Source organism: Osmerus mordax, chromosome 10 (genome assembly GCF_038355195.1).
Source record: "Osmerus mordax isolate fOsmMor3 chromosome 10, fOsmMor3.pri, whole genome shotgun sequence".
Classification (NCBI taxonomy): domain Eukaryota; kingdom Metazoa; phylum Chordata; class Actinopteri; order Osmeriformes; family Osmeridae; genus Osmerus; species Osmerus mordax.
This window is the reverse complement of record NC_090059.1, coordinates 14,869,914-14,884,973: the sequence shown is the minus strand read 5'-3', so window position 1 is coordinate 14,884,973 and position 15,060 is coordinate 14,869,914. Positions and strand designations below refer to the sequence as shown.

The 15,060-nt window shown below is 43.1% G+C and overlaps 1 protein-coding gene across 1 annotated transcript; it reads left to right on the top strand.

The window, feature by feature from the left end:
* Positions 1 to 1,140: 1,140 nt before the first annotated feature.
* Positions 1,141 to 15,060, top strand: tbx21 (T-box transcription factor 21). Its single transcript, XM_067245425.1, is given in 6 exon segments — positions 1,141 to 1,688; positions 8,201 to 8,355; positions 9,648 to 9,769; positions 9,862 to 10,020; positions 10,649 to 10,710; positions 11,032 to 15,060. Coding segments are annotated over 6 exon segments (1,842 nt in total). The 3' UTR covers positions 11,828 to 15,060.

Sequence of the window (15,060 nt, the reverse complement as noted above, 5' to 3'; positions counted from 1 at the left end):
GTGTGACTATCAAACGCGATGCACTGGAAAGTTTGTTTAATCCTTGTTTTATAGTCATTTCATTTGCTGGAGAAACGTTTCAAAAAGATAATGTTGTTGTTTAAGAAAGTCGTTTTAAAGAAATAAAACAAAACTGCAAATGCGTCCAACTATCCGACTATGCATTAACAAATGTCAAAGCTTCCAAGTACTGCTAAATTAAAGTATTCAACTAAATTATATTCTTTGTCTTTTAACCATAGGCCCTACATGACAATAAAACTTAATAGACTACCGTGTATTTATATAAAGAAATATTCGCGATGAACGAAATAGGCTACTATAAACAAAGGATTACGAAATCAGGGGAGACATTTTCCAAATAGGGCATATGGCCTTCATAGGAAAAACACAAATAAAACGGACACAATGTTGAAAACGTGTCATTATCAAAATTAGGCATCTTAATTAAGTCACTGTATTTTGCTAATAATTATCTAAAAGTACCAATCAGATCTACTAACTACAAACTCAATATGTCCAAGAAAATGTTGATGATGTAAAAAAAATTATATGATCAATGTCGCACAATCATCTTCTTACAAATTAGTAGCCATGCGAAGTTCAAATATGAGCGCAGGAGCCAGGTCTTCAGGAAATGGGGGAAGGCTGTTTCATATTTCTAGCCTATCACGTCCAGTCTTGGCATCAGACCCACCTCCAAAAAATTACCAGTCGCAAAATGTATATATCATAGGTTAGAAAGCTGGACATGTGTTTGACTCACAGACGGTGACTCCCGTCAAAACTGAAATTAGGCTACTTTCCTCTTATTAGGACAAAGATGAAATAATTTATCTTTGATTTGTTTAACAGTAGCCCTTTAGCCTAGGAAAATTAACTGCCGACGATTTAGTTTGTTTAGGATAGTTTAAATATAGGCTACGTCTATATTGGTTTGACAACTTTACAATAGTTAATTTACTAAAGAAGAAACCGCGATAGTGCACGATAAAAACAGTTTACAGCCTATTGTGGTGTAGCCAACTGCATTTGTGCGCACAGGCTAAATAAAATATTGAAAGCGCTCTTATTCAAGTGGACGTGAAAGGGGCACGGTGAACCTATGACATTGCACATAAGCTTAGACGGGCGCTGCAAATGGGCGGCATAGGTGGCAATCTATAACTCAGTATGTTGAATGGGACTGATACGCAAACTTTTGGAAAAGACACCGATATCAACAATCATTTTCATCGTAACAAGGACTTAGCCGAGTTTAAAATGGGGATTCAGGACACAAGATTTTACTACCAAGATTCGGTTCAAAACGGACAGGACACTTTGGCTCTGCCATACCACTCCGACCAAACTGTCGCTGGTTTCGGAGCGCAAACCGGGAGGTTTTACTCACCAACTCCCCTCAATAGCTGTCCCTTCAGCAGTGCGAGATCGTCAACTAGATCTGGTACTGGACAGAGTTACATACAGGCTGGAGCGGAGAATTTTTCGGCGACAAGCAAAGAAGTTTACCCTGCCTCTCCGGAAAGTTACGCTGCCCCTTTTCAGCATGGGTACCCTCGCGCACCGCTGTACCCGTTACCTGGTCTACAGGTGTGTGGGAAGACTCAGGCTCTCCTCAATAACTATCCATTGTGGGCAAAGTTCCACAAGTACCAGACCGAAATGATCATTACGAAACAAGGACGGTGAGTGAACAATTTCTTTCTAAATGTCTCTATTATGCGTTCAACTTCAGACCCGTCTGACCCACGGGAAAACATTGTTGTGCACGTGATCAATAGGCTATGTTTGGCGCGCTATTAAGACGTTTGTCTATTTTGTCATCTTTTATCAATTAAGTGAAATTAATTGGATATAAAACAAATATGTGTGTTTTTTGTGTAGGTTAGTCATGCACCAAGAGTGACTTTTCCATATAGACAACTTGGAAACGGGAAAGTGAGCAGCTGCTTAAAAAAAACAAAGCTTCAAATATAGAGTGACACTCCAGAATGACAATGCAGAAAGTCAATGCTGTTATCTCATCTCCTCTACATAGATAAAATAACCGCCAAGTAGGCCTAATTAACGCACTTAAGAGCAACAAAAAAAAAGTCAAAGCCTTTTTAAAAATATACTTAGCCTATTTGTTTACAAAATGAGACATTCATTAACATTACCGTTATAAAATCATGGAAATACTGTTGCTGGACAACATTATGTCACCTCGGTCTGACCCTTAAGTGCATGCGAAGGGTATCACAACGGCAAAGCAGCGAACACGAGCGTCTTCCACTCCACCGCCGTAGCCTACACAGAGGGAAGAAATAGCTTCTGGGGCTGTCTGATAGGTCACCGAGCATCAAGACCCAGTCATGTCGAAGATGATTAATTTACTAATATGCGATACATCTTGACATACGGTTTCAGGGCGTAAGTTTCTCAATATTTGGATTTTGAAATAGATGAAATGGGCATACTTTAAAATCTAATTGTATTATTGTTATGTGTGATCAATTTTCTAAACGCTTGTACTACACTGATGTAGGAAAGGCACCAATTTAGATTAATTAAATGTGTATAATCATTTAGTTTGGCCGTTATACAGTTGAAGGTAGACCTGATTTGAATAGACGTATGTTAAACATATGTAAGGTTTTTAAGGATTAAAGCACATCAGTAATATGATTAGATCAAGACAGTAATGTGATTTTACATGTTCTGAAAACAGTACTTTGTATTTTGCTTATAAAAGAAAATATATTAAAAATCTTCTGGGATTTAGCAGCGGTGAAGTTGTTGTAGCACCTGTTGGGCACTTATTGTATGGCAAGTCTGTACAGTTGTCTGAACATCAGTGAGAGTCAGTAATGTACTTTGCTGCTTTTGTGAGCTACTTTGTATTCCGTATTCCCTCTTCCCTCTGAAGACGAAGAAAGTTCTTCAGAATTCTATGAATTCTGTCTGTGCACGTGGCCTTATTAAATCCTGCACACAAGTTTGAGAATTTACTGTTAAGAGTTTGTTAAGGTTAAATAAATATGTAGGTGTGTATATTTGATAACTTCTGTGATACATAGCCAGTTTCCTCCTAATACACATAGACTTGCAATACATATACTGTACTTTACCACTCTTCATTCCTTTTTACGTCCTTTTTACACACAGGCATAAACACATGCACGCATTTACTGTGCACACTTGCACACACACAAACACACATGCCAATGCAACACATACAAATATTGTACATCATTGTACTCAAGCACATAAACACACAAACAGAGTTAAAAATCATAATAATGATTAATAAAACATGACAAATGATAAATGGCACTTCTGCATGTTTGCTGAGGTGCCAAAGTACCACATGTCACGTAAAGTATGACTTGTCAATCTTTTATGCAGGGCAAAACTACGAAACCTTATTATTAACCTTAATATTCTTAAAAGATTCAGGCCATGTCAATAGGATTACTCTCTGTCTCTGTATTGTATGGGGTTTAAAATAATTGTTATGGAAAGAAAAGCAAGGCCTAATAGAAAACGCCAAGCTTGTTCTAATTTCCCACCAAAGAATAGCATGCATCTTCTCTCCTTTCAATACCACGCTCTGATCATGTTTGACCAAAAAAGAAAAACAGAAAAAACTACTTTTTTTATTCCTTTTTTATGACAGAATTTCAGAAAAAGTTGCTCAACCATTGGGGTCTGTAATGCTATTCAAAACCATGGTAGGTAGAAATAGAGGAGGGAGAGAAAGAGAGATGGGGGGAGGGGGGTTGAGAGAGAAGGACCGATCGAACCACTGAGGCTTCAGATGCCCAAACAGAGGAAGAGGCACCTTTGAAGTCCAGGAAGTCAGGCAAGTTTTTTTTATTTTTTTTTATTTCTTCACCCTCTTCTCTTTTTCTGCTGCACGAAGAGCACAGCAAGCCAAGATCTCTCAGAAGTTTGGTCAGGTTCCTAGCTTGGCCTTTGAAATGTGCAGCAATCCCTAGGCTAGGGCCAGGTCCTCCTGCTCTCTTTTCAAGTTTTCCCCTCTAAGATAGTTTGGCCCAATTCATGATACATTGGTCTTCGACCATCTCTTACTGTCTGTGTGACTCTTGCCTGGGCAGGCTCAGTGCAACTCCCATGAATCTCGTGATACAGTAAGTTTTACTGTACATTCGTTGTCTGGTATATCTTTGGCTACACTATTTATTTACACTTATTGAGCATGCTAGATAGATCTTAGCAATAGGGTTTGGCAAATATTTTCAGTGTTAGCAACATGTCTGGAGGAAAGGGATCTCCCACTGAATTGCTCATCCCAAGGCTCCTTCCTTCTTCCATTCCCAGTTTTCCTTGTCTTCTTTTATAGGTTTAGGTTGGTTCAGGTGCAGTTATATGGGCATATGTGAATCCCTCGGCAAAATGGCCATGCAAATACAATTTATTGTATTTAACCGAAAATTGTGGTCATCAAAATGTGTAGTCCTGGATGTAACTTAAGTTAAAAGAGTGCATTGTTTCTAGATAGATTGTATTTTCCACAACAGGATGCTTTCACAGAAGGAGATATGACTCACTAAGTTATTTCTGATTCTACCATACAAAGAAAGAGTTATGAGCAGATAACTTGACTCAAAGGAATCATGGTAACTTGCACCTGAGAACTGTCTTTCTGGTTGGGTGAATTGTTGTGAACAATGTTAATCTACTGAATGTGATAGATAAGTAGTCGAACGCCCAACAGAACTTATAAAACAATTTTTAGTTTACAGTATTTTTTATGAAAAATAAATAAACATGCACTTTTGAGAAACATTGTGAAACATTTACGTACTTCATATCTGCAGAGTCCAGTTGTAAAATGAAAATGTTCACTGGACTGTACAACATGTATGGTCATATTATATGTAGAGACATAATTGCAATCAAACTTAAAGTAATTTAAAAATATTTGTACGTAAGTATGTTAAAGTACATCCAGCTATGGAAAAGATTTGACTTTCTGCAGGTCCTTGTAGATGACCTTTTATGGATACCCTTCCTTTTCTCTCTCTCTCTCTCTCTCCCTCTCTCTCTCTCTCTCTCTCTCCCTCTCTCTCTCTCTCTCTCTCTCTCTCTCTCTCTCTCACACACACACACACTATCTCACTCTCACTCTCACACACTCTCACTCTCACACACTCTCACTTTCTCTCTCTCTCTCTCTCTCTCTCTCTCTCTCTCTCTCTCTCTCTCTCTCTCTCTCTCTCTCTCTCTCTCTCTCTCTCTCTCTCACTCTCTCTCCTTGAAGCAGACAAACAGGACTATTTCAAGGTTTGTCTAAATGACTTGTCACTTCCTGTTCAGCTGTTTATGTGTGCATCGAGTATGCAGAGCCTTGCAGAAAGTGTCCTCTGAAGTAGCTAAACCAACAACTTCCTATTCACATGCAGGGTATATGTTCCCACCCTCTTCACTCTGATAGTGTGCATGCTTGAGGTGACCATGTCACAGTAAAGGAGGCAGGCAGGCATATATATAGATTCTTGCGTTTTTTTTTCACATTGAAAAAGTTGAGCCAATAAATTTTATTTATACATTAAAACTCAATATGTTTTATTACTGATTAACCTCACACAAACCGCATAAAATGCATTGCTTGACTTATTAAAAAAATAATAAAAAAACATAAATACAATATTACTGCATGTGTCTGAAACAGTGTGAAAGTATGCTTGTATCCATCAGCAGCTGTGGACCGGCATGTTTTCATCACAGATGATCAAACGTACTGTACGTGTGGTGACATAAACTGGACCTGAACTCCTGTCCATGTGAATCAGTGGATGCACCCGAGTAGAAAAGTCTTCTCCCCTGTGACTATCCAGTCACTCTCCAACTTCTGCTTCAGCTCCCTAGGACAACCCCTCTCTCTCTCTCTCTCTCTCTCTCTCTCTCTCTCTCTCTCTCTCTCTCTCTCTCTCTCTCTCTCTCTCTCTTCTCTCTCTCTCTCTCTCTCTCTCTCTCTCGCTCTCTCTCTCTCTCTCTCTCTCTCTCTCTCTCTCTCTCTCTCCCCCTCTCTCTCCCTCTCTCTCTTTCTCTCCCACCCTCTATCTCTCTCTCTCCCCCTCTCTCTCTCTCCCTCTCTCTCTCTCCCACCCTCTATCTCTCTCTCATCTGTTTTATGTCCATCATTCTCTCTCTCCTCTCGCCTTTTCAGATTGTTTTGGTCTGATTTCTTAACGTCACTTTACACTGTGGTCTCTGATTTGCGTCAATGATTTGACATCAAATTTGCCAGAGAGAGTGGCAGACTATAGCAATGACTGAACACTGCAATGAAGTCCCACAGAGCATGGCACGATATGGCGCTGCTACTTATACCTGGGCCTTCATACTCTATTCTGCTGCAGCTTGGAGACAAGTTTCCAGTCCTTAGTTTGTGACCTCAATGAAAGCCCCAGAACCACCCCCACATGCAAATACACCTCTCTGCGGTGCGTTCGTTGGCTTCCCCCTGTCAAGTTCTGATTTCCTATAAAAGGGCACAGTTCTAAATAAGTCAAACAATATCAGCGGAGGAAAAATGACATTATCTGTTTTCCTATTTTCTGTCATTGCGGGGGTATCCACTCAAAAGCCAAGCAACCCTACCACCAGTTTCTGTTTTCAGTTATATTAACAGTTGCATAAAGGAGGGAACCACACACCTGCTCTAACCAAGCTGCTCAGGAATACCACAGAGCGGAGTTCTGGCTTGCATGTTTTGTGGCTGACTTACCATACTTAATACATACAGGACAGTCATCCAAATGCATATGCTGGAAAAGTGTTTTGCAGAAGGAATGTCCTACTCAACAAGCCCACTCATAACAGTTATCACAAACAAATATCTCTTTTTACACACCTCACTTGTTTTACACTGCTAAATGATGAAACAGCTTGAGGGTTGACAGTCTGAATTTAGATGAGCTGAATGTTGAGCTGTAAAGTGGAGCTGTTGTGTCTCTGAAACAGTCCTTCAACGACACTGTGCTGCAAAATGCTTTCCTTTTTTTTCTTGTCAGTAACCATGATATAACACTCAGCTAGAGGCACTGGATACACTTTGGGAATGAAATATAGTCTGTGATGAAAACCTTTGAGGAAAAAATGAGCAAAAAGTCTGTTTGGGATAAGAAATAACAAAAAAAAGTATTTTTCAACAAAATGTCACAGACTTTATGCCACAGCTTTTGTAGGTTATAGGCCACACACACAGCCCCACAAAAAGCAGTCTATCAATGAGAGCGTGCATGTCCATGGCTGTGCCACAGCCCCAGGTACTGGGGAATCCAAAACAGCAGCCAAATGTCAAATGCTCCATGTCGATTTTGCAACACCCATTATAGGAGTTGATTCCAGACAGCCCTAACCTGTTATTGTGAGTGTAAATCAAGGCATCTAACTGTACTGTCATAGAGACGAAACTGTATGTATACAGTGTCAGGGCTGAGAGGGTAAGGGGTTGTATAATGTTGTGAAGTATATCTAGGATAGAGTAAGTGGAAGCCACTCAGCAGAAAGTAATCCTGTGGCAGAATGTTTTGCACTGTTGGCCTCGTACTACCCTTTTGTCTTCAGTGTGTCTGTATGTATGTGTGTGTCAGTGTGTTTTGACAGTGTGTGTGTGTGTGGGCAAATCCTGTATTCCCTCGCTGTACTGCCTGGGGACACACTGACCTCCACGTTACCTCTCCTCAGCGATGGTCCCTGTGATCGAAATCAGTTCACCAAGTAAAGCTCCAGCAATCAGGAACGGCTTCTGTCACATCTTTTATTAACAGCAACATTAAATATTCACCTCAGCTGCTCCCTGCATCCCCTCCACCCTTCCCCCATACTGCCCCCACCCTGCCCCCACCTTGCCCCCACCCTGCTCCCCAGTCAGCCCTTGAACCACATAACCGAATTCCAAACACACAAACCACTGTACATGGGAAACACCCTGTCTAGCTTGTCTTGGACGTGTTGGACAATTGATGAATTGTGATGATACGTGTGGGTTTTATACTGGTACGATTTTCGGTAGTCATGACAACGATAAAAAGAGTGTCGCGCTGTCAAAACGTGGAACGATCCGTCAGAATCGCAGATTCTATTCTGTTTTAGTCTAATTTTTTCCATTCACCTCACGCACACTTCTGATAAAACCACTACAGCTGTTCTGCATTGTGATGTTGTTTTTTCTTCCATACTCCAGGAGGATGTTCCCCTTCCTGAGCTTCAACGTCAGTGCTCTAGACCCGTCAGCCCAGTACAATGTGTACGTGGATGTGATCCTGGCAGACCAACACCACTGGAGGTACCAGGGAGGCAAGTGGGTCCAGTGTGGTAAAGCGGAGGGGAACATGCCAGGTTAGTTAGTACATTTCTGTTTGTGACCTTTTATTTAAATATTGTGGCAACCCAAGGGGCGCAGCTAGGACCACACAGCAAAGCACAGCACGGGTTGTGATCTGCCCAAAGCAGGCGTTTATTTTCGGAACCGGCCAACACAAATACAAAAAAAGAAATTAGGTTTTTCCTCGGTCGAGGGCACCGTCGGGACTGGTCTCCTGGGCTATCGGGATCCCCCACTCCTCACTGTAACGACACATAGAAGCGTTTAGGGTCACGGTTAAGTAATGTGTGTTGGGGTCTAGCTACTACTCACTTCTAGCCCTTTTCCCCCTTTCGGCAGAGGTGGCCCGCCTTTTCTAGTGGGGCCATCCTCGTTCCTGCTCATGAGCTGCAGCTGTGTAGCTCGTTGTCTCTGGTGGGGGCGGATCCCGGACATATCTTCCCCGATCACCTGACCCCGGGCTTGCTGCGCCCCTGGGTTGCCACAATACCCAGCACCATGGCTACGAGAAAAGCACAGAGGTTCATGTGTTAACAGTGTGTTCTGTGTGTCTTTCCATTGGCTTTCAGTCCTATCTAGGTTTAATCTGGAATGTTCTTGCTGTGCCTCAGAAACAATAGTTTATAATGTAGTGCTATAGCTTGTTAAGTAAATATTAAATCAATTAAGATTCAGCAGGAGCACCCTTGCGTGTCGTTAGAATGTGAAAAGACCAGCGTGAACGTCTGTAGAACAGTAGGGGAACCACAGAAGAAGACAGACGTCTAACCCTGACCTCACCCTGATAGATAAATGTGCTTCAGCTACAGCAGCCTCCCACTGACATGAGGTAAAATCCAGCGAGTTAGTCCACTCCACTGATTCACTCCCCAGCAGGGTGTAACCCAACACTATATCCTCTGGAGTGGTTTTTAGGAGACTGAGCCCAACCATCAATTCCAGAACTCTGTAAAACCCTGTATTTATATCCCTGCTTTTGAATTCGGTACCTCTCTGAGTTGTCACCCTGTTCTTGTGTTCTACCTCGTCAACCTGTTGGTTTGTTTTTGTTTCGTTTTTTTTTTAAGTGTAGCGGTTATGGACTAATATTTGTAACTGTCTAATACTTTGTGGGATTGTTTGTGGCTGGGTGGTAATCTCCATGACATTTCTGAGGTGACTGTGGTGACATACATGTGGTATTTGTGATTATGTCAATCTATACTACAGTTTATAGGGTAAGTAGGTCACTGCGCAGATACAATGTGAAAACCTGGAGGTTTTGTAACTACAGCTGGGGATGCCGTCTTCCAAATCTGTCACACAGGAAACAGGATGTACATGCACCCAGATTCCCCCAACACAGGAGCCCACTGGATGAGACAGGAGGTGTCGTTTGGCAAGCTCAAGCTCACCAACAACAAGGGCAGCTCCAACAACGTGGCACAGGTACTTTTGTATAGACGTCATTCGGCTTTCCTTAACCTGATTGCCCTTCCAATGTGCCTCTCCATGACATCTGTCGCCATGTCTCCTCTCAGATGATAGTGCTGCAGTCGCTCCATAAGTACCAGCCCTGTCTGCACATAGTGGAGGTGAAGGAGGATGGCTCCGAGGATCCCTTCCTTACCGCCAAAGCCCAAACCTTTATCTTCCCTGAGACACAGTTCATCGCTGTCACAGCCTATCAGAACGCAGACGTGAGTCGCCTTGCCTGACACAGCTCATTGGCTGTGTTATTCACCTCAAGCCACCTGTTTCCTACATTGACCACCTGTCTAATTGCTTCAAAAGTGTATTGGAGTTACTGTACACCAAGTCTGGCAATTGAATTCTGTTTTGCATGCTAGATATGTTTATCCCCTTACTTGAAATAGAAGTAAACCCATTCATGCCAAGGGCGAAGAGTTTCCCATGATAGAAAAATAAATAGCATATACCCTCATTAATGATTGAAGGCAGTCAGTGATCTCTGTCTCTCTCTGCCTCTCTTTCTCTAGAGGTGTAGGAAGACTCACACGCACTCTTTTCCCTACACCTCTACACATATGCTCTCTCTCTCTCTCTCTCTCTCTCTCTCTCTCTCTCTCTCTCTCTCTCTCTCTCTCTCTCTCTCTCTCTCTCTCTCTCTCTCTCTCTCTCTCTCTCTCTCTCTCTCTCTCTCTCTCTCTCTCTCTCTCTCTCTCTCTCTCTCTCTCTCTCTCTCTCTCTCTCTCTCTCTCTCTCTCTCTCTCTCTCTCTCTCTCTCTCTCTCTCTCTCTCTCTAGCGATCTGTCTGTCCTATTCTTGCCCCCCCTCTCATCCTGTCTCCTGCAATTTCTTACACAGATCACTCAGCTGAAAATAGACCATAACCCCTTTGCTAAAGGTTTCCGGGACAATTATGACACGTAAGTAAACCAAAAATTCACTGAATAAATGAAGAGAGAGCAAAACCCTGATTTTCAGAGACAAAGCAGTCTTGAAGGAGGAGCTACTGAGGAACTTAGCAGAACCAGACTCAGGGAAATAACGATTCCTTGAACTCATACCGATATCATCGTAATACATTCTAATAAGAGACGTTTCTTTGGTAGTGTAGTGTTGACAAATATAGAGTTTTAAAAGGCCTGCTAGATGTTTTGATAGATATTTTGTGGCTGAGGTTTTGGCAGGAAATAACACCTCTGCTTCTTCTTGTCACGTCCGTCTCTCGTTCACGTTGCCTGTAGGCTGTACGCTCCTCCCGACTCGGAGCGCTTCACCCCCTCCCCGGGCGAAGGCCAGCAGTGTCTGCCGGGGACCTGCTGCTCTCAGGGGTATCTCTCGGAGCAGTACGTGAGCTCCCTGCCCCAGAGCCGCCTGTACGGCCGGGACCACCATGGCAGCATGGGCCAGCCGGCCAAGGACGCTTCGTCCAGCCCTCACAGCCGCTGGTACCTCTCCCCCCAGCAGAGCAGCGCCCCCCCCAGCCGCCTAGACTTCAACTCCTACGAGGGCGATTTCTCCAGCAACAGCTTCTACAAACCGTTCCCCCTGCAGACCTCTGCACACCATGCCCTGGGTTACTACCCAGACCACCCCTTCGCCAGCATGTCTGTCTCGGGGGCCACCTCTGCAGGCTGGACCACTAGCCGACCCTCCCCCCAGTACCTGAACCACCCCCATCCCAGTAAACCTGGCCCCAGTCTAGGCTGGTTCAGGCCTGTCTCCTCCTCCTCCTCCTCCTCTACCTCCCCAGGGAACCCCAGGCTCCACCCCCCGTCTCTCCTGGAGCAGCTCCGCCCATCCCAGCTGCAGGACAAGCCCAAGGAGGCAGGGGTGGAGGACACATGGATGGAACCCCCCTCAGTCAAATCGGTAGACTCGGCCGACTCAGGCTTGTTCGAGGGAGTGGCGGAGAGCAAGAAGAGACGGGTTTCACCCTACGCATCCAGCACAGAGAACTCCCCGCCCACTCGCAGTGCAGAGGTGTCTGAGAAGGACAGCAGCAGTGATGCAGGTTACTACGGCTTCTACGCTCACTGACTTTCTCACCTGCCCCACCCAGATAAAATACCCTTTCCTAGTGTCCTTTCCCACCCAACTTGTGCTGTGGTACTTCCCACCTGCCAACGTGTCTCAGACTGTCCAATGAGGTCCCGAGTTAGTGCTGTACTGAAGCCCCATTGGCTGCAGCAATCCAATCTCTAAGAAGGAGAGCCAGAATAAGATTGAACTTTGACATCAATTTTCTTTTTTTTCTTCACAATAGCACAAGCTAGAACAGGCCGGTTCTTCAGTTCTAAAGGAAGACTGAAATAGAAGAAGACCTAATAAAGCCAATTTAAATGGTGTTGGTTGAGTCTGTAAGACAGTTTGAAGGTCACAAGTTTGTGCAGGCCAGATAGCCAAGGTGATTTGACTGTCAGGAGAGACTGCCCTGGAGACTTGGCCTGTGACTTAAGCCCTTTTAACACTTGGATTTAAAAAACAAGTCTGCACACCTGCTTGCTGACAGACCCCTAAAGGGACTGTCCGATCCTCCCCCGTCACACACTCCCACACACACCGCCTCTAACATCCTGCCGCACACACACACAAACACAATCACAATGCTGTATCACCGGTGTATAGGGTTGTCAAGGATTTGAGATGTGATTACTGCAGCAGAGCTGACTAATTGCTGTCTAATCCGTCATGTTTCAACTGAACTAGAGCTCCCCCTGGTGAGGTCTAAATACAAACAAACGCAGCGCAGGGGCCAAGAGTGTCTGGTGCCAGAGATTAAGAAAGCTTAGCAGGACCATAGTCACAAGAGCCGGTGTTAATCCCTCCTCAAGCACGGGTTCATGCCCACGTCTTCCTCTACCAAGTCATTGGCCAAAGCGAGAGGCAGACCGGCAGGTTATTGTCAGTCCCACGACCCGGTTCAAGAATATAGGTCGAGCAGCCAGAATGTCCCCTCCCCCCAACCCCTCCCCCAGACGTGAGGTCCATCATGTGGTGACACAGGCACAGCTTCTTGTTGAGGTGACAGGTGAACAAGTCAGTAGTCGGGGCTGATCAGAGCCCCAACCCTCACTGGGTGGTAATGACCTCCGACATCTCTGGGGGCTACGATCCCTCATTCAGAGGACTCTGAATCTGTGTCTCTCCGATGGTGAGTGCAAGGCTATCTACTTGTCCATGTAACATACGTGCAGCCAAGGGAAGGCAGGATTAGACAGTAGTCTAGACAGTCAACACTTTATGGGCTACATATCCAGTGCCACGATGAACAATGTGTATATGAATGAGTAAAGCCACAGGAAGGTTCTGATGAGTCATTAAGGAAGTATGAGTCAGCGCTACGTGTTTCACATCGAACACATCTACTCCCACTGAAGAGTGACCAAAACACTTTTGACAAAAAATAACATGAGCAAGTCTGTGTCTACAGCTAGAGCTGCTTGCTAAGATATATGTTTCCACGGAGACACTCAGAGCAATCTTATAGCAATACAATCCTCTATATGGGTGGCAGGGGTCAAATTACAACTAATGTAAAATGACAATTGACAGTTTTATGTTTCATCACCACAATTAGATTATGACTGGTACAGGTAGGTCATTAATGGAGGGAGAATTGTCAATTCTATCCTTTTACATTTTATATCTCGCTAAATCGGTAGTTGCAATTGACCTTTCAACTGAAAAATGCAGTTGTATAGAAACACCCTACCAGAAAACAATGTTTTTATTTTTACCTCATCATGGTGTTTTTTATTCAACTTTTATGACAAAATCTCAATAGAAATTGTAGCCTTCTTCGTTGGACTTAGCAGCAATAAAGGTGTCTTTTTAAATGAGAGATGGACACAGTGATCACTGTTTTGCTGTCAAACATTGGAGCAATAGATGTTACATTTAGTCATTTGTTATGTTAATAAGCAAAAGGACTCTTGACTTGGTTATGACCTGATCATAGTTCAGTAAGGCATACATGTGCTTATACTGTATTTTGCAATTATTTGCCTAAAAAAATAATAATAATAATATTTGAGAAAGAAAAATGTTAAAGCCTATTTAAAGTATATGTTAATTATTTAGTATGGAGCTGTTTATCTTAAACTGGAGACTGAATGGAGATGTTGCATTGAGGCCATAAAAAAGTAATTGTTAAATAATCAAAATATTGTATTTTTACCATTCAAAACAGACAGAAAAGTAAATAATGCTTTTTAATTTATCTTAATAAGTAAACAGTTGTTTGTGAAGAGATTTTTAAGTGCAATTAAGGGAGTTTTGTATTTTTATTTCATGAGATGACATTACATAGGCATTTGCAAAAACGTGAGCCTCTGAAATGTTCTGATGCTTAATGCTGTCCACCTAATGTCCCATGACTGAAGTATGTGTCTGGCACTGACCCTGCGCTGAAAGGACTGTCTGGTTGAAGCAGTGGCGAAAATCTACTATCAACTTTGGAAGGGACAATTATATGACATTTTCTCAAGAGCAATTCCTGAGGGGGATACCAAAATTACTGCTGTAACACATAGCACAAAAAGCGCCATTGTGTCCATAATCAGCAAAGCGCTTTCATTGTGTATTATTAATATTATTGAAATTACATATTTATGTTTACAGTGATTAATTGGGGGGGACCAACCATATTTTTCCCAGGATGGGCGGGTCGTGTCCCCTCTGTCCCCCCTGGGATTTCCGCCTATGACCCTGCGCTGAAGGGACTGTCTAGTGGAAGTGTTCCCCATGAGAGCACCAGCGAGGATGCCTCAGGCAGGCGCCCCCTAGTGGACATCTCCCCCAAATCATTGAAAACACCTCAAACCAAAAAATAACAATGCAAGTCCATGTGTATCACACTCCATAACCCACACTCATTTTTTGAGGAGGCATATGTGAATAGTAATCCCTGGGATTCGAGTGTACAGCCATCTTTTACTTTTTTAGCAGTTAGTTGTGGTACATCCACAGAAGTTCACGATCATGATGAGATGAAAGGGGGAGTTGGGTCTGATTCGATGGTATCGGATGACGAAGCATGTTCATTGATGTTCTCTGTGCACTGTCTCTGGGCCCTACAATCTGTGAAACACCCTGTTCCTGCATATTTTGGAAAGTGTAAAATTAATCATGAAATCAGTCAAATCAGTCTTGAGTGTAGAGAATGGTTTTAAACTGCGATGATTCAGGAATGCTGTGGAGATGCTAACTATTGTATGAAATATATATGTATTTGATTTATTCTAATGTAATAAAGACTTGAATAGCAAACA